Below are 23,412 nucleotides of genomic sequence, written 5' to 3' on the forward strand. Positions count from 1 at the left end.
GAACCTCGTCTAGAGCTATCTCGAAGGCCTTCTCGATAAAGTGATACTCAATTAGACTAAAAAGAAATGCATGTCGGCGGTTATTTCTTGGGGAAAATAAATCGAAAGAGGTCCATAAATATAATGGGGAAACTGACGAGTTCTTTCAGTAGAAGACTCAAGACGAAGCCAATAAAATGTCCAAATACTTGGTGTACCTGTGCCTTGGGCTGCTCTGGAGTTGCCAAATAAATGCAGATACATTTGAGGAATGTGAGGGGGCCGAAGACGAGACATTCGTGCAAAGTTGGGAGAGTTGTCAGTCCTATGTGTACTGTCAGGGTGAGGATTCCGTGAAGGGCGAGTGCGGTGAGGGCGAATACTTTGATGCCGCGACGGGGGAATGTGACGTGGCTGCCAATGTCCAGTGCTTTCTGGACGAGGTCGATGAACCCGCGGACCCGGAACCCGAACCGGAAGCAGAGGAGGAGGAGGAGATAGTGCCCGCCACCCCGAGGCCAACCGATCCACCGACTGTCCCACCAACCGAAGTGGATATCCTTGACATAGCCCCCGTGGTGAAGCCCAACTGTCCGATCAGCGATGATCCCAGTCAGGTTATCTTAATGGCCAGCAACGAATCGTGCACCAATTACTACCTGTGCTACCATGGACATGCCATGGAAATGCATTGCCCCAATCAGTTGTATTTCAATTCGGTTTCCGGACAGTGCGATTATCCGGAGAAAGTTCAGTGTGCGGTAGGTTTTCCTCTTCAGATTTTTATCAATCTGTGAATGCTAAATACTAAATCATTTTGCAGCTGGAAGATCCGCGATCTCACAAGTGCCTGCCTCACATGACCGAGTTCTTTCCACATCCGGACAACTGCAATTACTTCTACTACTGCATCAAGGGTTTCCTCACCCTCCAACAGTGCCCCTTCTACTACGGTTGGGATATCGAACGCAGGAGTTGTGTGCAGATAAGTGTGGCGAAATGCTACGGAAACTCCCGACGAATATAGGCCGGAAACTTCCCCACACTTCGAAGAAAAACCCAAAAACAACTCTTTATATCTGGGTGGAGTTGTCTACCCTTAGCTGATAAGAGCTCTATTTATTGACAAGTTACAAGATTGTGGCAACATGAGCCGTTTAATTAAATATAACTTATTAAGAAAGACCTTGATTTTGATTGCCGTTGGCTGAGCTATAAAAAGCTTAGCACGCCACTTCGAACACCACAAAGATCGAGAATGCAGCAATCTTTGCGCTTTGAATTCCTATTGATCGCTTACGGCATTATTCTCGTTGTCTGGGGAATCAATGGCCTAAACATTCCCGAGTGCAATGGTCAAAATGGAATTATCAACAATACCCGAACGAACTGCAGTTACTCCTTCATCAATTGTTCCGCGGAGGATTCGATGTTTTGCACGGACAACAGGACCTGTAATGCCAACTTCACCTGTGGCGACATAGACCATGTGGATAATACGACAGCCGCACCGATCTTAACTACTCCGAGTGTTATAACTACACCTTCAACAACCGCCTCTCCCTCCGATATTCGACGTCAGTGTCGTCAGGGTGTGACCAAGAGGTTTAGTTATCCCCAGAATTGCAACTATTTCTACTACTGTGTGGATGGCTTTCTACTTGTGGAGCAGTGTCCTATTGGCTATGCCTTCGATTCCCGAACTGGAGCTTGCGGTGGTCTTATTAGAAACTCTGACGATTGTGCGTTGAAGTAGAGAAAAGGGCAAAAAATCACAAACCACTTTTAATTAAGCCTCTTGTCATGTCAAATAAAATCATTATAGAAAATAAAATGAATTTAGAGTCTTATCAGTGAACAAGCAAACCGAACCGTATTTCCACCTATAAAGAAGGCTCTGATCTCTGCGATGAACCAGTTGAAAGCCTATTAAATGTGGCAATTGTTGATATTCTTGGCCTGCCTGCTACCTGGCCACCAGGTGCGGTCCGTTTTTCTTGAGGAGTGCAAAGGTGTGATAATTAATAAGGTTACGAATGAGAACCAGGAGTGCAGCGAGTTCGTCCACTGCGATGGAGATAATTCCTACTACTGCAATGGGGATTGTCGAGAGGCCGTCGAGTGTTACACAGAAGAACTCACTACCAAGGCTCCTGCACCAGTTACCACCATAAAACCCATAGCAACGACTACCGTGAAGCCCCCTTCCGAAGAACCTCCTTCTCCGGCAAACACAACCTCTACAACAACCTCCACATCGATGGCACCACCCACAACTACCACTTCGGTTCCCAATTCCGATGATATCCGCGTGATCTGCAAGACGAGTGGAAAAAATGGGGTATATCCCTACCCGGCAAATAGCAATTACTACTATCAATGTATTTCCGGCTATCTTCTTCTGCAGCAATGCCCCCAGAATTTCCATTTCGAAGCTTCACAAGGACAGTGTGTTTCCACCAAACCATATCGTTCATCGGGTTTACATTTGTAAGATTCATCGCTGAGTCTGTAATAAAGTTATTATCAAACCGTGTTCTTAGGCAAATTACTTTTTGATAAGCGTTTTGGAGTTTGGATCGTAAGAAATGTACAAAAGTCTGAATACGAAATGGATCAGTTTACTTTTCGAAATCAAGCAGAGAAGATGTTTCGAGTTCTTGGATCCATCTGGGTATCGTTATTACTCCTGGGCGTAGGCCTGGCCGACGTTTTCGATGAGTGTAATGATGGAAACAACTTGGCGTTTGTTACCTCACCAAAGAGTTGCGCACATTATATTTTCTGCAATGGCGATGAGTCATACGATGGCGAATGCGAGGAGGGCGAATACTTCAGTCCCGATATGGAAATGTGTGAGCCCATGGGCGATATTGATTGTCGTACGGGATTGGCGGTGCAAACGGAAAGTAATGCCGATAGCTCAACGGAGATTAGCTCGGAAGCATCTGGAGTGGAGGAACCTACTACGGTTTCAGCAGATGTAAATACCACATCGAATCCGTCGGTGATTGTAACACTACGCCCATCAGTCAATCAAAATGGGAGTACGAGTACCAATCCCACTACCATAACTCCCGGCATAGAGGTTATTGTGACCAACATGTGCCCCCAACTGGATAATCAAAGCCGCATCGCACTGCTGTCAAATCAAAACTCCTGCTCCGATTATTACATTTGCTATCGGGGCCAAGCACTTCCCATGAGCTGTGCCGCCAGTTTGCATTTCAATTCCCGCACAGGCAAATGTGATCATCCGGAAAACGTCAGATGTTTGGTGGGTTACGTACTAGTCATCGAAACGCCTCATAACTTACTGATGAATTCCTTTCAGACAATGGCTTACAATCCACGAGAGCAGTGCAAACGACATGTAATCGATGTTTATCCGCATTCCGACAATTGCAATTACTTCTACCAATGTCGTTCTGGTTACTTGATGGTGCAGCAGTGTCCGTTCTTCTACGGATGGGACTACGAAAAGCGATCGTGCGTTGCTCTAAGCCAGGCCAAGTGCTATAACAAAATTCAAATGCAAATGAAATTATAATAAAATCTGATCATTTTTACCTACTTTTCTTAAAATTTACTTATTGGAGATTTAAAAACGTGGGATTGGTTAAGTGTACACGTAATACACACGTTTTACTTATGGTTATATGACACATGGGTAAGTGCTCAAAATGGCAGACTAAACATTTAATGTATGTATTCACTAGTCAGTTTGTAAAAATTTAAGCGAAGGTCAATGGTCAATTTTGCATTTTAAAGCAAATCCTCCTTAAAATTTGTTAAAATTGTTTTTTTACAAAATTAGGAAATGTTAATCATTTTATAGTTTGCTTATTATTTGAGAAAAATATAATACATTTTGTATTTGTTAAAAAAATGAAGTCCAAAAATGTAACTATGTATTTTTCATCATTTTATAGATGATAAAAGCAATAGATATCTTGATATTACCTATCATAAAAAACTTTCGACCTTGAATCATTCCTAAATTTATCAGAACTTTCTAGTGATTCTTGGTTTTTATATCTTTGCGAAATGTAAGCCATGAAGCAAAACATTGGCTAAAATTGTTGAAAGAAATAGGGCAACCTTCTAGGTCGATGGCAAAAATTGTTCATTGACCGATATGATACCATACGATACCATTTTCTTTACAAGGACAACATTTGTCGTGATAACAGCTTGCCAATTTCCTCGAAACTGCCACCCACAATCTATCCGAGCTAATCGGGGCTCCTTTTTCACCGAGTCTTGAAATTGAAAAAAATCCAGGTAGCATTAAAGATGTATCTTAGTGCCAATTTGCGATATCATATCATATCATTGCAAGGAAAGGGAACCACAGTTTTTGGCAAAGCAAAATAAAAATACTTAAGTGTGGATGCTCCAGCAGCGTTATCAACTCCTTTTACAAGCAATTGAAAATGTTAATTTTCTGATACTGAGGCTGATACTTGGTGTATCTTGGCGCCGTTTGTGTGGCATATATGCCAAGTTCTCGTGGCATTACGAAATTAGAATAAAACTGCGCCTTACTGGAGTCTGACGAAAGAACAAAAGATGATGCTTAATACGGGTTAGTAAAATTAATTCGTAAATTTTAAAAAGTATTCAAAGAGGTTTGCTTTAAAGCGATTTATGTGATGATGATCTTCTTGCTTGCCTCGGCGCAGACAAGTTGGAGACCATGGAAGCCCACTAATTCGGTGACCATTCGGCAGAGCGGAGGAAGCTTTTGTACCAATCACTTGGTTGGTGAGTTTGTGGAGCATGCGGAGGATTGTCATATGTTTTACCTTTGCGTGGATAACGGCGATGCTGTCCTGGCCTCATGTCCACCCACCATGCTCTTCAACTCGGAGAGCAAACTTTGCGATGCGGCGGCAAATGTGAAGTGCAGAAATGGCACGGACTCCGTGGAAATTCCTCCCCTTGAAAGTGGTGATGATGATACTAACAACATGGTCACGGATGCCGCCACATATTGTGCCACCGTAATGCAACAGCAGTCCAGCGAAAGAATTCTTTATGTCGGAAGTTCGAGCAGCTGCGGCAAATACTACATCTGCTACTATGGCCAGGCGATATTGCAGGAGTGCAGCTCCCAGTTGCACTGGAATGCCATGACGGGCAAATGCGATGTTCCGGAGAGAGCCCAGTGCACTCTAGATGGTCAGGAGGAATCACCGGCGAATGGGAACTCCAATTCTCAATCAAGTGGATCCATTTCAAGTGATCTTATCCACTGCCCAGCCTACGGACAGCATCTGTATCCCCACATGAAGCGCTGCGAGTTCTTCATCTACTGCGTGAAAGGTCATGCCAGCCTGCAGCAGTGTCCTTTCTACTATTTCTTCGACATTGCCACCAAAAGTTGCCAATGGTCGCGAACGGCCCTTTGTGTGCGCGATTTGAATTTGACGCCACAAATAAAGTAGAAGTTTTATTAATACAAGTATCGGCTTCTGAAAATTTCTTTACTGTGGGTTTTCTTTTAATTTAAGTTTTTATTTATTGTTATTTTTTCCACCATCTGCATTTTGTAAACAGAAAACCACTGTGTTTTTACAATGCTTTTATAAATCACTTTTCCCATTCACCTTTATTTAGTTATGTTAGAGGACACTTTTTGAAATTGGCCGCCGATAACAAAAAAAAAACACATCACATGTGTACACACTTGCCTTGAAATGCGAAATCGATATCACATATCGACTGTGCCACTGTTATTTTTCGGCTACCCAGTAACGGTCTTACAAATCCCACTATATAATGTTAAATTAATCATTTTTATACGTATCTAAATATAAGCGAAGCTAAATGTTTGATTGTCCCTAGAAGTAAACAACGGAGGTGCTTGAAAATGAAACTGAGGAAATGAACAAACGGAGCCTACGAAAAACCTTACAAAACACGAATTTTGCCGTCATCGAACTCGAACTCCCATACTCGGAAAATCAACAACATATATTTGTATTGTGCAAAAGGCTCATTTCAAGACCCCGGCGGCAGGTAATCTATGCAAATCCAAAACAGAAACCAGAGTTTCTTTTAGAAGACAGCTGGCGAACAAAATCCCGAGAATTGAGCGGAATCTTCTAGAGAAATTGTGGTTCACCCGAAAATGTTCGAGAATTTGCGCGGTATTTTTCGGAAACGACGTCGCTGTGAGACAGACACGCCCCCGCCAGCACCAACGCCCCCCATCGGCAAAATGCCGGAGAGAATACCCCGATATCCGGAGGATCTAGACGCCGAGACTCCGGAGTCCAGTGATGGCTTCGAGGTCTCCTGGTCGGAGACTTCTTTTCAATCAGATAGGTAATTGAATACTTCGCATTCACGCTCCCTCTCTCTCTCTTATTGCAGCTTCAGAAACAAATAAAATTAAGCTAAATAAGCAACAGCATCAAACACTTCGACACCCACTCGTTAAAAGCTTAAGACATTCCAAAAACGTAGCCACCAAAGCGGCTAAAAGCAACCAAAGTAAAAAAAAGAAACAGTAGGCAGCCTAACCATCTTGGGTTATAAACACTTGACCGGATTTTTGGAGCGCGGCAGATTCAAATCAAATCTGGATCAGCCGCAGGATATGGAAGTTGATGCGCCAATAGCGCAGCAAACCAGCGACAATCATCTGCAGAACCACCAGCATCATCCCCACCATCAGCTGTATCCCCATCTGCAGCAGATCTCGCCCAGCGGCTACCACTCGGAGTCATCCATGAATTTCGATTATTTGCAAGATCTGAGGGCCTCCTCGTCTGCGGCCGGATCCGGAGGTGGTGCCAATAGCGGGAACAGCTCCTATGGACTCGTCGACGACAGTAGAGCCCTGGACAGGTTGTTATTCCATCCTAACTAAAACCAATCAGACACGAAACCAAAACAGACCGAAAATATTCACACAACCTCGTAGCGAAACAAAACTTTTAAGTTTCTTATCTATTATTTCTTCACACTACCAGCTAGCAGCTTCATTCGATTCTTTTGCTCCATAACAATAATGGTGATAGCTTAAAGTATCTGCTGCGAACGCCCACACAACTCAAAAAAGAGCTTTGTGTGCGAGCGCCTCTTTTGTAGACCTATTCTGGTTATAATTTCATAGCTCTATAAGTGGTCAGTCGATCCGTGGCAGCGATCTAACCGTCTAACGTTGCTTGTCTCTTTTCATGAACTAACCACTGAACCGCAACCACACTTAACCAACATGTGACAGACCATATAACGCCAGCGAGAGGTAAATCTTGAGTTAAGTACCCAAACGGCCGTGACTAATCTTTTAGTGACTTGCAGATTTGTCAATATTCTGGACCAGCTGGATGCACGTGTGGAGAAGCTGCGCAAGGATGCACTCAACCTGCAGGAGAAAAAAGACTACTTATTGATGTCCATGGATCTAATCAAGAGCAACGAAATGATGCAGAACATGAGCGAGGGTAAGAAGTGCATATTGTTAGTAAACCCTTATAACTCAAAATGCTATAATAATGCAAGAAATGTCACCTTCTAAATGCGTTGAAAATTGGTATACAAAGAAGAGTGAAATATGTAGCTATCTATTTTAAAATATGGATTAGCACTAGTTGTATTACCTTTAAAAGAAAGGCTACATGTTTCTTTTTATATCTGAATAATGCCTTATAAACGATATAATTGTAGCCTGTTACCTAGCTTAACTTACCTTTTCAGAGTTAAACATAAACTAACCGTATATAACTCTTTTTAGCTGAACGAGAGGAGATCATGTTGTACATCCAGCGAGTAAGCTCTCGTTTGGGCACTGTGGAGCTAAATGTGCGCACTGTACGCGACAACTCGCAGGAGGATTCCCTCAGCCAGATCAATGTGTTGATCGACACCATGATCAAAATGGGTGATCCCGTGATCGCGCGCCAGCGTTGCCAGTTGTACTTGAATGCCTGCTGCAGCAGCTCGATGGATCCATCCGGACACATGGACACCCTGCCCGAGGCCGATGTGGGCCCCGTCGATAAGAAGTTTGAGAGCGTTCTGCTCGGCTGCACTCTGGATGATCAGAAGAACATCAAGAAGCGGCTGCAGGCCTTAATGGGTTATCTGAATAAGCAAACTGTTAGCCATTAATTTAATTGTTTTTGGTCCATTAACCATTCATAGCATTATTAGCAAACCAAGCAAGTTACATCACCAAGCCAGACGAAACGAATAATAAACAAAACATATACACAAGGTCTGCGGTTTTTGGAGTTATCTTTCATTTAATTTATTTATTTGTAATTAAGTTATTTATAAGCTAGGAAAGCACATCTCCTTTGAATTCAAGATCCGATCACTTAGCACCCATAAAGCATCATTGGAGGTAAAAAATATCTGCTGTATGTTCTTCGATGTGAGATATATGATTTCATTGCCCTCTGCTGTGACGGTTGTCAGTTTAGCACATCGCACTACTGCTCCGAACTTGGGGATTACGTAATACAAGGTTCCGAAATTATCGATGATCATGCTGCGACTGCTGCCCAAGAGACTTCCCAGATGGGTGAGTTTAATGCAGTTGCTAGCTGAATTGGTGGCTAACTCTTTCTTTCCATCTACTTCCAGTCTATGCACGGTACTGTATAAGTCACCATCCTGATCGGAGAGGATGAGTTCGCCTTGTATACCGAATGCGAAATCCACTGGCCTAATGGGGAACGATTGGTTCATGCTCTCGTACTTGTGACTCTCTAAAGATCTAACGATCCAAGTCTGCTCCAGGATGTCGTAGGCGATAATTTCGGATACCTTGCCCAAAATGAAATAAATGTGGCGTTCTTGTTCGCAACCCGGACCCTTGGGACCCATTTGAACCACCAGGGATTTGGTGTCGTTGGCTCCTATATGTCGACCACAATCTATTCTCAGTAGCTCCGCATTGCTACGCAGCAGATCGAAGACAAACAATCGGGGAGAGCACCTGCTGCCCGGGAATCCAATGTCCATGACCCACAGTCGACTCAGTGCATCCACCTGGGACCAGTGGGCCTGCTGCAGTAATGAGCAATCGTCGTGGTCTCCCTTCGCATGAACATCGGCGTGGGGGAACACCACAGTGGGCATGGGAAAGTAGGAAACCGGCCATTGGGCTTCGATGAAAGTGGGGGATTCATTACTTTCCACTTTAACGCTTAGGAACACGCGCGAGAAATGCATCGACAAGTGACGGACGAGGTAGCTGGATTCGTTTAAGCCGGATTGGGACAACAGCCAGGCTTCAGTAACCAAAGCCAAGCCAGTTAAGAGAAATCCCAAGCAGACGAGCCCTTCTTGTATGACCATCTTTGAACGCGAAATCGCACTGAACTTAGAGCTAGAGGTCTGCTTACGTTGTAGGTGCTCAAAGAAGTTCACCAAATTGTCTAGATCAGCAGTTGGTATCGGGTGTCGTAAAAAAAGCCGAGTATCGGCGACCTGCATTAATGGGGACTAATATTGTGAGTTTTCCTCTATTTACTTATGGCCCAAGCGAAAAAATATCAGAAATGTGTTCAATTCATGACTCATTTTTTGTTTATTTCTAGATCATTTCCAAGTTTTAAAATTCAATTTATTATTTAGTGTTATTTTACATTTTCTTGAAATAATTTGTGTGTCATATTTCTTGTCAATTCAAGCTGCCTTTGATGTATCTTAGTTTATTTTGATATATGTCCTACTTTAATAATACCGATAAGGTTCTTTTGAACAGAACCTACCTTAAGTGTTTATTTTAAACGCTTAGTCTTATAAGTGCCTACGACCGTATTTCTTTACCAAAAACTTAATAAATTCGTATCTGAGCTTTGTAGCTTTCCTGAAGATAAGTGTGTATAGCGATTGCTTAGTAATCTTTCTTTGGGTAATGCCAAAAAGCTAATGTAAACCCCCTAAGAATTTCAGTTCAGGCATTGATTGGCTTTCGATTTTAAGTGCAAGGGTTTAATCTGTTATGACGGTTTCATTTTTACCTGTCTATAAGCTGACAGATAGGTCCGCTGTCTTAGTTTTGTTATTACTTTAAAACGTTTTGTTGTGATCGCGCAAATACCTTTTTAAAATCTAGTGTTTGATTCACATAGCATACAACTTTTTTTAAGAATTAAAAGTAATCTTTTATTTTACATTGAGTAAAATCTTTGCCTAACGAATCCTCCCTCACGGAGAAACACTACCTATATAAGCTTTATTTTCTAATACTTATCTTATGATTGTGTTATGAACAAATCTTTATCAGTTTCTCTCTTTTTTTCATCAATATGATGAAAGCTTTCCATTTTTTCGCCCCAGAATGTGGAAAATGGCACAGCATGTGTCAGTTATCCATTTAAGCTGGACAGGAATACGTCGAAATCCGGAGGAACTTTAACCCACATCTGTGATCATCATGTGTAACGCTCTCTGCGAATGCCTTAAATGTCCTGGCAAAGTCCTTTGTTGGTAAGTTACCCTTTAATGGATTTACTATACAAGATATTTTTCATAAAGATTTGATAAAACGAGGCAGTTCTATAATAGTAAGCTGTGGCCGGATTTTTTTGTAATAGACTGGTATAAATTAAAACCATTTTTAACGTGGGATATACTCATAAAACTTTTATTTTGAAGTAACTTTAAAGTTTTTATTGAAGTATATTACTTTGACAAATATGGTTCCATTGTATAGATAAGGTTTCCTAAAAATTCTCCTATAACGTTAGTTTTCAAGTATTTTGATCGCTCTTTTAGGTATTTGCAGCTTAGTTGACAGCTTTCCTTTATCAGCTAATAGGTCGTTTCGGTTGAGATTACTAATTCCTCGAAACATTTCTTTAGTTTCTCGTATTGAGGAGCAATCCAAATGAGTTTCTGGCATGGGTTTTCCAAGATAACAGTTATATTACTTCCTGCTCAGTAATAGTTTAAAAATAGAAAGTTGATTTTTGTCTTTCTTTAATCAATCTGAACTTATACTCCATATCAGTTCCCGGTCGAAATCATTTGTCTATGTCACGGACTGTCTGTCCCCTTACTCCAGTTTATTATGATTCATCTACCTTTGCCACCTTAATCAAATTCTTTGTTTTTGAGAAAAAAAATTAGTAAATAAAATCGAATGTAGAACAACATGTGCTGGAATCGACGGTTAATTGTGATTATTGTGGTTATCGTCGCGCTTACAATGATATTCTTTGTAGTATTTCATATATATGATAGATATTACCAAACATAAACTTAAGCCCGAGACGTGCAATAGAGTTCGATTTAAAAATTGATCAAAAACATGTGCCTGAGGCTACGTAATGCTATTATTTTTTGTGCGTTGATAATGGCTGTAAAATTAATCGTTATCCTTTACTTCGTCCTGAGGCGTCGGGACGGGCAAATTACCAGATCCCCTGGATAATGGATGGATGATACCTCGCTCATAAGGAAAGAGTGTAAGCTCTATTTTCCAATATCTCTCTCCAACTTTTGTTACTGGCGTCGTGTTAATTATAGACGACTTGTTATCAGTTTATTGTTTTTTTCGCCCGATATGATTAAAGCTTTCAATACCTGACGGCCCAAAATGCGGTCGATGGCGGTTACACCCCGTCAGTTGATAATTTGTGTTGGTCAACAACGCATCGAGAACCGAGAAAACCTTACCCACTTATTATACGTTAACCCACGACTCTCAGCACCATGTGCAACGCTCTCTGTGAATGCCTCAAATGTCCCGGCAAAGTGATTTGCTGGTAAGTTTCCATCAGTTCCTGACTCATTGATCAACACAGATATGGATATAAACCTTTCATGGAGTGTATTGACCGGGAGAACACCTGTGATAATGCTTTTTAGGCATAACTTTATCGTTTAAATAGCTCAATCATATTTTTTTTTAACTTAGCTTGAGTCATAGTTTTGTAGTCTTTTCTAAACGATCTGATTTGACAAAATGATCAATGACTAAGCCACCTAGGATCAGGATATTTTTGATTTCACTAATTCAAAACTTTTCTAATCCCATCTTTCTTTCTTTACAGCTGCTGTTCCTGCGCCTGCAAGATGCTTTTGAGCATCGTGTTCTCTGCGCTTCTCATGATCGTGGTTATCGGCTTGATTGTCTACTTCACGGTCTTCTATCACAAGGATAAGGGTACGGAGGAAGTGCAGAATCAGGTCGCTAAGATGGCTCCCATTGTGAAGCGCAGCATACGCGACTACTTTAATAAGGAATACTGATCCGAGGACATGAAATTATACTATAGGCTATATTAGTAATATCTCCACGAAAACAAAACTAACCATAAACCAAAACTGTTCAATGCGTCATTTAATCTAATCGAGTCGGATGCTCATAATGGGATTTTTTCTTATCTATAGATAGTTTGGGTCTCAACTCAATGGGCAATTTTTGCGCTTTAAAAAGGTTGGGTATTATTTGCCTGTTGATAATATTATTGTGTCGTTAAATGTGATTCACTGTACAGTTTTAGGTTATTTTTTACGGTTTGACAAATGACTCACTGCACTAAAAATTATCCACATCAAATATCAATACTTATGTATTAATTAAAATTCTACGAAAAACAATTAATTGTAAAGTTTTAGAGTTGTATAAAGCAAAAAAGATTTCCTATATTTGGATAAAGAAAACTGTTTGTAAAATGTATTAGTAAAAAATGGAAAGTCTAGTCATTACAAATTTAAAAATTCACTATTAAACTTTGGGCCAGGGCAGTTCAAATGTACCCAAGAAGGTCTTCAGATGAGGGTTTACCAGCAGGGAAACCCCTCATTACCTCGGTCTAATATTTGTCGCCTCTCCAGCTGTTTTCCTAGTTTTGTGTACACCATTGTTTAGGATCAGGTAGCCAGAGACCTCGTCGAGGGTTGAAAAGTGCCCGAGGTCTGGTGGTCCGTGCAAATGCATTTCAAACTCGTCCCCTGACTGGCTTCAATCAATTTTAGGCTCAGTTGCTCGCCAGCATCAGGTTCACAATGACCTCCGATTCCACGCTATACTTCACCGCCGTCGAGGATATGTTCAAGGAAGTGTTAACAATAGAGGACGAGGACGAGGTTCCTGAGAACGAGGAGGCATCCGAAACTCCAAAACGCTATGTGCGCTTGCGGCAGCAAAAGTTGTTCGCGAATGACTCCAGTAGTTTTGTAATAAGTCGCCGATCTCCAAAGACTGAATCTAACAGCCTCAAATTGAATATATCGCCTAGAAGGCTCAAGGAGCTCCGCGGTGAGGAAATCCTTAGAATGCGCCAAGATCGGGCGGAAAAGGAACGCATGAAACCCCAGAGACGACTTACCTTAAGGATTTAACTTCATCGATCGACTTTCTTTATATTTTGTTGTCCAATCGAAGTGCTTCCCCATTGTATGCTTTACTTTAAGAGTTATTTTTAAGTTCTTCCAAGTATGCTGTGGTTACTTATGACTGGCAAACCGTCGAGATCTATAGTTTTGTGATTTTAGTGTTTCGTATTTTGTGCCATTAATAAATATTACATTTTTTAAAAAGCAACACGCGTTTATTTCCTATATGAACAATGTTCAATAAACATACCATACAACAAGAGAAAACGCTATAGTCGACAGTCTCGACTATCAGATACCCGTTACTCAGCTAAGAAAAAAGCGCCACCTGTCGTTCATTCCTATCGGCTGTTACGACACTAACACGCCACATACAGTGAAACCTAGGTGGCGATAGTGAATTTTCGTAAGCAGCCGATTTTAATCATATATCATAAACATATTCAACTGATTATATTTCCATTTTTACTTTATGCACACAGGTGTTCCTTTAAGAATTTATAAATAAATTGCAATACTCTCTTCAAAATGGAGTTTAAATACTACTTTTGTTTGAAAGCACAATTTGATATGATTATGTAATTCTACTTCACTTTAATTTTTTCAAATGCTGCAAAACATATACTTAGCTGATACCCAACAAGAAAGCTTTCTTTTGGCCAGCCGAAGTTTATGTACCCTTGCAGGCCGTTCCTATGGGAGCAATAAATATATGCGGGCACTCCTATTCTTAGAAAATAAAAATCGAATCACAGAAATATTATGGTAATATTCCATTTCAAATTGTAGCAAAAACGAAACATGACTCTTTTTGTATTATTTTTACATTAATTTTCGAATCCTTCCTATGGCAGCTATATAAAACAGTGGTCCAATTGTTATTCGTAATTCTAAAATTTAAAAAAATGTGTAGTTGTAGTAGTAGTAGTAGAGAATATGATCAAAAATAGCGAATGCTTTAATACATTTCTCATTTTTTCACCGATTGTTCCTATGGCAGCAATGAACATGATATAGTCGTCCTATTTATTTTTGTTTAATTCAAAAAAATATAACATAACTGGTAAAAAAATAAAAACTTTTGAGGTTTTCTATTTCCTCTAACATATTTATGATTTTGGAATTGGCAACTCAAGTTATTAAGAGTTCTACTGAGTTCAGAGATTGCAAGTTGCCTATGAAAGCTTTAAAAAAGGGTGGTGATTTTAAATTAAAAATTTAAATTACGCCCATACTTTTATTTACTGTGAACTTGTTGAAACAAAGTGTACTTTAAAACTGTTTACTATACTCTCAATTCTTAAAAGAAAAAAAATTGTGTTCCTATTATGGCTCTCTCTAGTTTGTTTTAAAATTTTTTTTATTTATACTAAGTATTTTTATTTTTATATACATTTTAATTTGTAAATTTTGACAGGATATTAAAACATGCGAGTGTTCCTTAACGTATAACTTCCATAATAATAACGAAAACATATCTACAGTATAATATTAATTAAATGTTTCATTTATTTTGGAGTTATTTATTCGAAAACGAATTATTTCTGAACCGGAAATACCCACCAACTGTAAAAAAAGGAAATGGCCATGAAAACGACGTTTGTTATTTTTGAAGTACTTACCAAATCTTGAACGTAACTCATTATTGGATCAAGCAAAATTTCAAATGGCTTGTGCCGTGTGACACCATTCTCTTTTAAAATGCCTAGCATTGTGACCAAATTCTCATTATTAATTTGCATATTGATATATTTTATCTCAAGGTAACGTAGATTCTTGCAGCATAATAATATTTCAAAGAACTCATTTCCGGATAATACGTAGCTTACCACCAGTTTTTCCAGGGTCTTTGCATGCTTCAAAGCAAATTGGTGATGTGATCGTACCAAACTTGTATAGCAATCCTTTAAAGTTTTTAGCTGATGAAAAAGTGGCCATTCTGAAGTAGTATCACAATCATTTAATACAAGCTCCTCCAAGGCAATATTTTCGTTTGGACCATAAATCGATCGCCATTCTTCGAAACCAGCCAGCTTCAAACGCCGTAGATTTTTCAAGGCAAGGCACCACACCAAGACATCAACGCGTGTTTTGTTTGAACTTATTGTAATGGATAGGGATTCCAAGTCAAGGAAACTGGACATTTCCCATTCTGAAAAATATAATTATTTGCTAAATAATTTGTATGTGCGACATTTACATACTTGCCTTCAGGGCCAACGTAACGAAGAAATTCCAAACCTTTTAAATATTTTATTTTTCTCAGCACCCTGAAGAGTTTGGGCGTCGCTACACACTCTATCCACAAATTCACTGACCTCAGTGATTTTAGGTTGCTTAAGAAGGCTCTGACCTTGTGGCAGTTGCTCTCGTTAATACCGATACTGATGCTTTGCAAATTTGTACAGTTCTGCTCAATTGTTCTCATCAAGGATTCTTCTAAAATGAAAAACTCTTCCGAAATGTGCAAAACAGTTGAGCCACAAATCGACAAAATATGCGACCAAGGCTTAAAGTGAAGTGAGGGAAAAATGTTGGTATATCGATTTCCGGCTTGATAAATAAATGCCTGCCTGAGATATGGATGAGTAAAGGCTAGTGAGCATTGGTCGTGTACGTGTAGATTGCCGAATATTATATGTAAAAGTTCCAATGGTAAATCTAAAATATTTCTTGAGGTCTCCATTGTTGTGTTTTTCCCGAGCTTAACGATTCGAGCGCGGACTTGCTTCCTCCAACGCGTTTTTAGAACTGTTGAATGTTTAGCAACAAAACCTAGAGATTAAATTGTGCAAAAAAGAGAGAATTCTATTTATACCCCTTACTTGTAGAGTAAAAGAGCATATTGTATTCGATAAAAAGTATTTGACCGCAGAGGGATACTTTATACATGTCCGGCTTGTACACATAAATGTTTTTTTTTCACGCCCAGTCTGAAAAATGCTTGTTGTTTTATTAATTAAATTATATATAAAATACATTTATTAATTAAAAATGTATTTACGGAGCAACGGGTATCTGATAGTCGCGGCGCTCGACTAAGTTGCGATCCTACCTTTTTTGTTTACTTGTTAGGAAATCATCACACTGATAAGACTTGTTTCACTCAAAGAAATTTATATAGTAATAAAATACAGAAAAGCTTTCAATTTGGTCATCAAAGCTCTTTTACAAAAGAAAATATACTAAAATACCGCTCCAGAAATATTTAGACATCAAACAAATGACTTGGAGCAATTAAACTAAAAATAGTTGGAATGTTCAACGGATTTTTTATTTTTGTAAATTAATAGTTTAAAACTTCTTTCTGGTCCTGTAGAAGTTTCGTCATCTTCTCAACCTTGGTAGCATCTTTTGGTAGCATGCTGTTCAGATTCTCAATATGCCAGCAAGGGCATTGAGTTGGGTTGTTCAGATGGGTTGTTCAGATCGTGCTGGAGAAAGTCGCCCAGCATCCTGGCAATGCCTGGTGATGGCTCCTCCAGCTTTCCCATTGCGGGCGGCCTTCTTTTCTCCTCCCTATGAAAGCACACATGTTAATATTATAAAATCATAAATAAATGGAGCAAATTAGGCAGGAAAATATTTCCTCGGGTACCTCCTTTAGTCGGCGCGTCATTCAGCTCCGCGTTAACTGTAGCTTCCTTTTGAATTTATCCTTTTTTATATAAAAATAATAATATAATATATAATAATATAATTTTAAAAACATTTTGACACTTAGCGTTATTTTTCAGGATAACAAAATTTGTAAAAAATTTCTTTAGTTTTTCGTAATCAGGGCCATAAAAAAACTTCGGTATGAAGACGAATTCGAGCCGAACTCTGTCCTTACTCACTTTTTACGATCATTTTGTCTACAAATTATGTAAAAAAGTCGAAGGTAAAAAATGTAATTCCATTGCTTTAGCTAATACACAAACCTTTCCTGCACTTAATGTAGATCAAAATTAATCATTGAAGTAATCTACATTTATTTTGCATAATTTTACAACATGTAATAATATCGGCGATCTTGTTGAGAATTATAGAATGGAAAAGCAGGGACCAAAAATATATATTTGTATTTTCTAATACATTCAATTTTTAATTTCATTTATAAATTTATTATTAGCATATTTCTTTAAAAAATATTTTTTTAATTTTTCGAAATATACCTTGGCACAATATAAACACAGATTTTTTTAATTTTTCGAAATATACCTTGGCACAATATAAACACAGAACAGGTGAGCCTTTTTAAATCTTAAATCTTCTACCTTTACCAAGCAGGTTAATGATTTTGAATACCAGAGACAATGTTTGTGCTTTCTTTACGGCTTTAAGTGCTAACGACTTCTTTCAACTTAAAGATTAAGTAATTTTAGCCTTCAACCCTATCTATATCTATAAAGTTTTACCCTTGGCAGGCTTAACTGGCTTAGCAACGATTAACACTAATGATGAAGCGCAAGCCACTTGAAATTGGCAAATAATCCGAAAAAGGATTACCTAATTCGCTTACAGAATGAACACTTTATTACGCAATACCTAACTAGTTATTATTTTAACACCCGATACTCGTAGAGTAAGAGGGTATACTAAATTTGTCAGAAAATATGTAACAGGGAAAGGGCGTTTCCGACCCCATAAAGTATATCGATCTAGCCATGTGCGTATGTCTGTCCGTCCGTATGAACGCTAAGATCTCGCAAACTAGAATGTTAGAACGGGATGCAGATTCTTGGGCTTCCAGCGCAACGTAAATTTGTTTCGGCAGGGTGCCACGCCCACTATAACGCCCAAAATGAGTGTAACACTAAAATACGTCTAGCACCCACAGATTTGTTCTTTTAGAACCGCTTTAATATCAATATAGTAAGAGGTTTTTAAAAAATCGAAGTAAGATTTGAATTATGGAAAACCTTAGACGCGATTTTATATTTATATATATACATATATGTACATTTTCCATTAAGGATCCAACAAGGATCTTCAGTATTGATACTTGCTAATAAACTCAGAGGGCCTTGTAGCATCACTCTATTTTCGTAAGTAATCTTTTCAAAAACCCTTAAATATTTGGTTCTTCATGAAGTGTCTTTCTTCGTAGAACAATAATGAACAGTCAAACGTTATCTGAGCCATGACTTGGAGTTTGTGAAATCTTCCTAATCATAGTTTTAAATTAATTTAGAAGTATCAAATTAAATTTTCCAAACAAAATGATTTGCAAATATTCTAGGCTCTTTTTATACGCATTGAATAGTGCAAATCACAGCGACTACATTTAGAGGAAACCAACCCAATGACCTTTCCCCGTGGGATCGCATCGTCTTGTGCAACTATTTTCTTCGACTCATTGATCGATTGGTGCCTCTCGTTCCCTCTTTTCTCCCACCCAGTAAAATAAACTATTATCAACTTGTGCGACTAATACAAAGAAAGCTAGATCGTCGCCGTCAACAACTTTGGATGGTTTGTAGTTGTCGTTTTTGTTGTTGCTATGTCTAGCGCGTCTGTTGAAGGCAGCTCTTCTTCTTCCCGACGCGAACTTATAACGGAAAATCTTGTAAAATTCGCCACAGCCAAAGTACTTAAGATTTTCACTTCAAATTTGGACAGTAGATGGGGGTGGGACTAAGCCACATGCATACCAAAAATTGTCTACGAACCCCCCTTGGAAGACCCTTAAATCGACCAAGTTTGTCACACCTCAGGGAATGCTACGATTTTTTTGATTTTTGAAAAATCAGATACTTAAGCTCGAGATCTACTGGTTACCCCAATCTAAGCCCATTCGGTGAACTCTTTCATATAGAAAAGAATTAACAAAAAACAATTTAAATCTTTCATTCGCTGTAAACAAAAAATGGTTCGCTATATTTGCCCGTTTAATTTGACTTATCGCCAAACACGCGGCGAACCGGCTTGCGTTGGAGTGAAAGAGAGGGGGCGAGTGGGTTGGGGAACTGGGGGCCAGCCCAAGAGAGAGAGAGAGGCCGAGTGAGATAATGGCAAGAGAGCTCCATTTGTGTGATAGTTGTTTTTGCTTTGCGGGAAGAAGCGATAGAAAGAGAGAGTGGGGGCAACATGTGCTCTCTCCTAATCGAAAAACAACAAAGAGCGGTCGAATCTGTCGAAATTTGGGTTGAAGGCCTGGATGTAGATATATATGTATCTTATACTTCACGTAGCTAAGTACTAGGAATATCCCAAAAAAGTATAACCGGTAGAGACAAATCTATTATGTTTTTCAAGACATGATTGTTAACTGTTATATTATTCGAATTTACCTCAGGAGGATTTGTGATTTAAAAAGTATAATACCGGTTTCGAATAGTGGGTGGATGAAATACAGAGTATACAACGTGTGCTCTCGTTTAATAAGAAACCGCGCGGTCAAATCGAATAAATTTTGGGTTGAAGGCACTAAGTATATTTGTATACATATGAAACTACCAATCTACGAACTTTACAAAACTTTCTTTGTATACAGTGGGTGAAAGAACTTGTGGCTTCTTTTAATCAAAGATAATAAAGATACATTTGTATCTTATGGATATGCTAACATAAAAGAGCCTTAACCTTGGGTAGCAATAAATCTTTTAGTCTTCTCATTTTTATTTTGTTAAAGAAGGAAAGTTCTTCTGCTAAACATTTTTGTTTCATTTGATACCTCACACTATGCGACTTTTAATAATTTAAATTTTACGGTACTGTCTAACAGAAAGTTTCTATTTTTGTCACTATATTTCAATATTCATGTGGGCTTAGCATGAATATTAATGAAGCACATTCATGATCGTAATAAATAAAAACACAACTTATACAAAACCACTTTTTTTTAATGTCCTTAAATTTGCTGATCTTATAAAATGAACTAAATAGTATAGTATATAGGCCACTTAAGGCAAATCCCCTTATCAGATCTTTGCCTATGACTAGGTGCATTTCTTTCAATTTTCAATCGATTAGTGCTAGTCACTGCCGCCAGTAATTTATAGACCCTATAATTAAGTGTAAACTAACCAACAGTTTAAGATAAAGTTGAGCTACTGATAGTTTTCACAATTTATGAACTCGTCGTCGTTCAATCAGATACTTCTGTATTTGAACTTTCTTTGTATAAGTATTTCGAAAGACTTGAGGTCAGTCACATTACTGTCCTTGGATAAAATATATTAAAAGCTTTGCAATTTTTTAGAAGACGGAACATTCGTCTGCTTGAGAAAGAATAATAATCCCAAGGTTTATTTTATATTTCTACAACCTATGTGAGCTACGTTTGTCTTTAATATACTTTAATATTAGCAGACCCATTTTATAACAGATGGATTCTTTATAATAGACACAAATCTAAATTTACCAGAAGTTCGATCAGTTCTTGACAGCAATGCCAACTCATTAAAGTTGAATAAACAGATGAGGCAGCGAATTCGTTATCGGGGTGTTTACTTCAGATAAGGCAGGATCCTGGACAGGAACTTAATATGACTTGCAATCTGTTTATCAACCCAGATTATTCAGACAGTTATCACAGCTGTTGTTGTCGCACATGACGAGGATCAAGTTGTATAATACTCGTTGGTATTAGCAGGTAAACGCACTTCTGTATTTGCAGAATTTAAATCGTTCAGAGGCGAATTAAACTCCCCAAAAATAAAGTTCATTGCCTTTTTGGTAGATGGTTGGGACACAACTCAGAAAGACTTTTCTAGCAGTCCGATTAAAAGAAGTTATTTAAGCACCCAGTACGCCCAATAACAAGTACATAAGCATTAGTTTGAGATATTTTTTATTATTATTATAAAATATACGCTTTTCAAATATATTTTATACTTTCCTAAGTCTACATAATACACAATCTGTTTTGAACAAGCAAACTATTTATAAAATTACCCCCCTAGGTATACGATCTACGCTTAACATCTATGCACATCCGGCCATGTCAGCAGTAGAGGCCCTGGCCCTCGTTTTGCTCCACGTGGTAGTTGCAGTACTGCCGTTGGGTGGGCGTAAGACCCATGGTCTCCGACTCGGCCCTGAACTGCTCGATGCCGCCGACTCCGGCCAGATAGCCATTCAGCTTGGTGGCCACGTAGCTGGTCTGCAGCAGCTTGGGGGTGAGATTGAGCGAGGAAGCGAGGTCCTTGTGGCCCTGCAATCTGTACTTTTGATGGTACCTATGGGGAAGAAAGGAAATTAACATTAAGAAATCAAGACAGCTAGGGTAAAAACGTACGCCTCGGCTGGGAAGAAGTTCTCCTTGGAGGCAATCTCGGTGGTTATAACCTCCGGTGCCCGGCGTTCTTGTTCCTCCAACTTGGAGGCAAGGGCCACCTGCTTCTGCTCCTCGTCGTGGTACAAAATCATGGAGGCATATTGCCTCTTGATGGGCGTGGTCAGTCCATATTCATGGTTGTTCCAGAACAGCTCTAGCAGTTCCTTGAAGCTAACGACCGTGGGATCGTAGTCGATTTCCAGTACCTCCGTATGATCGCCCCTGTTGAGATTCGTGGGTTAGTACCGGATCCGAAAGGATTAGGGGATGGAACATGTGGGGATGATGAAGGAAAAAATTGGATGATTAATGCTCTAGATCCGCCATCTTACATTTTACGGTACGTTGGCAAGTCCGAGCTGCCGCCAGCATATCCCACGGTGGTTCTCAAGACCCCACGGGTGGCTCCATATAGAGATTCGGCTCCCCAGAAACAGCCCATGCCAAAAGTGGCGGTGGCTTTGGGAATATTTACATCGTGAACCGGCGAAATGTTCAGTTCCTTTTGTTCATTGCGAACGGTGCTCTGGAAGAAGAAGAAGCGGAAAGGGCAGTATGAGCAACAGTTCACCGGATTTCATTATAAATTTAGGTATATATTCGTTTATGAGGCACACCAGAAAAAGAAATGTGAGCCCATAACCGTAGCCCGGCAAGCAGCGCATTTTATTCACAAAAAATATATAAAAAAAACTTCACAATTCGGCAGATTTTTGGTTTTTAAAGCATTATTTTTTGGGGCTTTGTTCGCGTCTGATGTCGTCAGCAAAGTAATGCACTTTGCGCTCTTTATAACTCTCTCTAAATGGGGCCTATATGGGGCTGCTCTCTTCTCTTCGGGCGACTGCAGCTGTCGAACAGCTGATTTAACAGACTCTCCCCACACTCATTGCCATTGCAAAATCAATTTCAAAATCAAGGTCAATGGAAAAACTGTTTTAACGAAAGTAAAAGTCGTTGTTTTGACGGGGATTCTACATGCTTAACTAACACCCAACAAAAGCCCCTGATTATATCACTGTTTGAAATATTTAAATACATGTTTTGCTGTTAAAACTTGCCTTGAAATTACGAAACAGTCGCGAAAACATGATGTAAACTGCTCAACTGTTGGGAAGCAACTAAACCTGGCCAAAACAAATCGAATTCCTCTAGCCAACAAAAAGGTGCTCACATGAGTTTTAATTATGCTGAACATTAGACGGCGGAAACTCGCTTTTATGACTAAGCACATCAAAATTGGCCACTCGACCTTGTAAGGGTTCAAGAAACTTTAAGCGTTTTGCGTGAATATTAAGTATAATTGTGAGAATCGGTGGGTTCAATTTGAAATTTGCAAGTAATAGAGGTACTCTTAACATTTTTTGATGTTCTTGGGCAAGCACTTTTTCAAAAATATGAAACAAAATAAATGGTAAACCTAAACAGAATATTTCAAATTACTTTTAAACGGTTATTAAAAGCAAGGCACTTTTTAGGGACATTTTTTTCTACACTTTTTTTCAGCAGGACAATAAAAATAACACTTGTCATAGGTTATCAGATGAATTACTCACCAGATCCTTGAGCTCAGGGTGCGAAGCTGTTGGGGTAATAGTCAGAGACATGTTTTCACTAATATTTTTTATTTAATGTGTTGCTTTTAAAATATAAAGCTGAACTGATGCATCTGCAGAAAGGTCGGTCCAATTTATACCGCCGCCGCTCCCGCTTTCTACGCGAAAAGAGAGAGCCGCGCTATCTTTATCAATTCTCCCGCTCTTCTGTCTTCTGGCGGCCCCGTCTCTTTCTCCCTCTCACGATTCTTCGCTGATTAAAACTGCGCAGCGCTACAGGTTTCTTGGACCCACAATGGATCG

At 39.3% G+C, this 23,412-nt stretch overlaps 10 protein-coding genes and 1 long non-coding RNA gene across 18 annotated transcripts; 8 read left to right on the forward strand and 3 right to left on the reverse strand.

The window, feature by feature from the left end:
- The first annotated feature begins 131 nt into the window (after nt 1-131).
- Nucleotides 132-1,162, forward strand: obst-H (obstructor-H). Its single transcript, XM_017081122.4, has 2 exons — nt 132-740; nt 803-1,162. The coding sequence occupies exons 1-2, from the start codon at nt 177-179 to the stop codon at nt 1,004-1,006; spliced, it is 768 nt and encodes a 255-aa protein (XP_016936611.4). The 5' UTR covers nt 132-176; the 3' UTR covers nt 1,007-1,162.
- A 75-nt stretch (nt 1,163-1,237) lies between these two features.
- On the forward strand, nt 1,238-1,813 carry LOC108014902 (uncharacterized). Its single transcript, XM_017081123.4, has one exon. It carries the CDS (start codon nt 1,238-1,240, stop codon nt 1,733-1,735), a length of 498 nt encoding a protein of 165 aa, XP_016936612.4. The 3' UTR covers nt 1,736-1,813.
- Nucleotides 1,814-1,882: 69 nt separating this feature from the next.
- On the forward strand, nt 1,883-2,539 carry LOC108014900 (uncharacterized). The gene has a single exon (XM_017081121.4). It carries the CDS (start codon nt 1,913-1,915, stop codon nt 2,471-2,473), a length of 561 nt encoding a protein of 186 aa, XP_016936610.4. The 5' UTR covers nt 1,883-1,912; the 3' UTR covers nt 2,474-2,539.
- Nucleotides 2,540-2,587: 48 nt separating this feature from the next.
- On the forward strand, nt 2,588-3,543 carry LOC118877435 (probable chitinase 10). Its single transcript, XM_036816236.3, has 2 exons — nt 2,588-3,256; nt 3,314-3,543. Exons 1-2 carry the CDS (start codon nt 2,591-2,593, stop codon nt 3,527-3,529), a joined length of 882 nt encoding a protein of 293 aa, XP_036672131.3. The 5' UTR covers nt 2,588-2,590; the 3' UTR covers nt 3,530-3,543.
- Nucleotides 3,544-4,419: 876 nt separating this feature from the next.
- Nucleotides 4,420-5,446, forward strand: LOC108011370 (probable chitinase 10). The gene is made up of 2 exons (XM_017076486.4): nt 4,420-4,567; nt 4,624-5,446. Exons 1-2 carry the CDS (start codon nt 4,552-4,554, stop codon nt 5,427-5,429), a joined length of 822 nt encoding a protein of 273 aa, XP_016931975.4. The 5' UTR covers nt 4,420-4,551; the 3' UTR covers nt 5,430-5,446.
- A 272-nt stretch (nt 5,447-5,718) lies between these two features.
- Nucleotides 5,719-8,208, forward strand: LOC108011381 (BAG family molecular chaperone regulator 2). 3 transcript variants are annotated; one of them, XM_017076501.4, is made up of 5 exons: nt 5,719-6,003; nt 6,094-6,312; nt 7,217-7,237; nt 7,294-7,436; nt 7,727-8,208. In XM_017076501.4, the coding sequence occupies exons 2-5, from the start codon at nt 6,116-6,118 to the stop codon at nt 8,101-8,103; spliced, it is 738 nt and encodes a 245-aa protein (XP_016931990.4). In that variant the 5' UTR covers nt 5,719-6,003; nt 6,094-6,115; the 3' UTR covers nt 8,104-8,208. The 3 variants fall into 3 exon arrangements, with proteins under 3 accessions (XP_016931990.4, XP_016931989.4, XP_016931987.4); XM_017076498.4 differs by lacking the exon at nt 6,094-6,312 and adding an exon at nt 6,361-6,837 and having other exon boundaries at nt 5,721-6,003; XM_017076500.4 differs by having other exon boundaries at nt 5,719-6,312.
- Nucleotides 8,209-8,226: 18 nt separating this feature from the next.
- yellow-k (L-dopachrome tautomerase yellow-k) lies at nt 8,227-9,466 on the reverse strand. The gene has a single exon (XM_017076497.4). The coding sequence runs from the start codon at nt 9,433-9,435 to the stop codon at nt 8,266-8,268; it is 1,170 nt and encodes a 389-aa protein (XP_016931986.4). The 5' UTR covers nt 9,436-9,466; the 3' UTR covers nt 8,227-8,265.
- Nucleotides 9,467-10,274: 808 nt separating this feature from the next.
- On the forward strand, nt 10,275-12,276 carry mex1 (midgut expression 1). 2 transcript variants are annotated; one of them, XM_036815461.3, is made up of 2 exons: nt 10,275-10,434; nt 12,003-12,276. In XM_036815461.3, exons 1-2 carry the CDS (start codon nt 10,382-10,384, stop codon nt 12,199-12,201), a joined length of 252 nt encoding a protein of 83 aa, XP_036671356.1. In that variant the 5' UTR covers nt 10,275-10,381; the 3' UTR covers nt 12,202-12,276. The 2 variants fall into 2 exon arrangements, with proteins under 2 accessions (XP_036671356.1, XP_016931960.2); XM_017076471.4 differs by lacking the exon at nt 10,275-10,434 and adding an exon at nt 11,556-11,714.
- A 280-nt stretch (nt 12,277-12,556) lies between these two features.
- On the forward strand, nt 12,557-13,500 carry LOC108011369 (uncharacterized). Its single transcript, XM_017076484.4, has one exon. The coding sequence runs from the start codon at nt 12,961-12,963 to the stop codon at nt 13,294-13,296; it is 336 nt and encodes a 111-aa protein (XP_016931973.4). The 5' UTR covers nt 12,557-12,960; the 3' UTR covers nt 13,297-13,500.
- A 1,380-nt stretch (nt 13,501-14,880) lies between these two features.
- LOC118877448 (uncharacterized) lies at nt 14,881-16,249 on the reverse strand. The gene is made up of 3 exons (XR_011604072.1): nt 16,116-16,249; nt 15,499-16,041; nt 14,881-15,442 (listed from the first exon to the last, which is right to left on the reverse strand). It is a non-coding gene; the product is annotated as an uncharacterized lncRNA (long non-coding RNA).
- A 4,801-nt stretch (nt 16,250-21,050) lies between these two features.
- Nucleotides 21,051-23,266, reverse strand: MsrA (methionine sulphoxide reductase A). 5 transcript variants are annotated; one of them, XM_017076474.4, is made up of 4 exons: nt 23,110-23,266; nt 21,898-22,079; nt 21,515-21,775; nt 21,051-21,455 (listed from the first exon to the last, which is right to left on the reverse strand). In XM_017076474.4, the coding sequence occupies exons 1-4, from the start codon at nt 23,158-23,160 to the stop codon at nt 21,221-21,223; spliced, it is 729 nt and encodes a 242-aa protein (XP_016931963.1). In that variant the 5' UTR covers nt 23,161-23,266; the 3' UTR covers nt 21,051-21,220. The 5 variants fall into 5 exon arrangements, with proteins under 5 accessions (XP_016931963.1, XP_016931961.1, XP_016931965.1 ...); XM_017076472.4 differs by having other exon boundaries at nt 21,886-22,079; XM_017076476.4 differs by lacking the exon at nt 23,110-23,266 and adding an exon at nt 22,615-22,659.
- Nucleotides 23,267-23,412: the final 146 nt, after the last annotated feature.

This window comes from Drosophila suzukii, chromosome 3 (assembly GCF_043229965.1).
Source record: "Drosophila suzukii chromosome 3, CBGP_Dsuzu_IsoJpt1.0, whole genome shotgun sequence".
NCBI lineage: Eukaryota > Metazoa > Arthropoda > Insecta > Diptera > Drosophilidae > Drosophila > Drosophila suzukii.

Coding starts and splice junctions, on each gene's coding strand:
- obst-H (XM_017081122.4), top strand. CDS start 177: ATGTCCAAATACTTGGTGTACCTGTGCCTTGGGCTGCTCTGGAGTTGC. Junction 741..802: donor CGGAGAAAGTTCAGTGTGCG/GTAGGTTTTCCT, acceptor ATCATTTTGCAG/CTGGAAGATCCGCGATCTCA.
- LOC108014902 (XM_017081123.4), top strand. CDS start 1,238: ATGCAGCAATCTTTGCGCTTTGAATTCCTATTGATCGCTTACGGCATT.
- LOC108014900 (XM_017081121.4), top strand. CDS start 1,913: ATGTGGCAATTGTTGATATTCTTGGCCTGCCTGCTACCTGGCCACCAG.
- LOC118877435 (XM_036816236.3), top strand. CDS start 2,591: ATGGATCAGTTTACTTTTCGAAATCAAGCAGAGAAGATGTTTCGAGTT. Junction 3,257..3,313: donor CGGAAAACGTCAGATGTTTG/GTGGGTTACGTA, acceptor AATTCCTTTCAG/ACAATGGCTTACAATCCACG.
- LOC108011381 (XM_017076498.4), top strand. CDS start 6,587: ATGGAAGTTGATGCGCCAATAGCGCAGCAAACCAGCGACAATCATCTG. Junction 7,238..7,293: donor CCATATAACGCCAGCGAGAG/GTAAATCTTGAG, acceptor AGTGACTTGCAG/ATTTGTCAATATTCTGGACC. Junction 7,437..7,726: donor GATGCAGAACATGAGCGAGG/GTAAGAAGTGCA, acceptor AACTCTTTTTAG/CTGAACGAGAGGAGATCATG.
- yellow-k (XM_017076497.4), bottom strand. CDS start 9,435: ATGCAGGTCGCCGATACTCGGCTTTTTTTACGACACCCGATACCAACT.
- mex1 (XM_036815461.3), top strand. CDS start 10,382: ATGTGTAACGCTCTCTGCGAATGCCTTAAATGTCCTGGCAAAGTCCTT. Junction 10,435..12,002: donor CCTGGCAAAGTCCTTTGTTG/GTAAGTTACCCT, acceptor CTTTCTTTACAG/CTGCTGTTCCTGCGCCTGCA.
- LOC108011369 (XM_017076484.4), top strand. CDS start 12,961: ATGACCTCCGATTCCACGCTATACTTCACCGCCGTCGAGGATATGTTC.
- MsrA (XM_017076472.4), bottom strand. CDS start 23,160: ATGTCTCTGACTATTACCCCAACAGCTTCGCACCCTGAGCTCAAGGAT. Junction 21,776..21,885: donor TTGCCAACGTACCGTAAAAT/GTAAGATGGCGG, acceptor GAATCTCAACAG/GGGCGATCATACGGAGGTAC. Junction 21,456..21,514: donor AACTTCTTCCCAGCCGAGGC/GTACGTTTTTAC, acceptor TCTTCCCCATAG/GTACCATCAAAAGTACAGAT.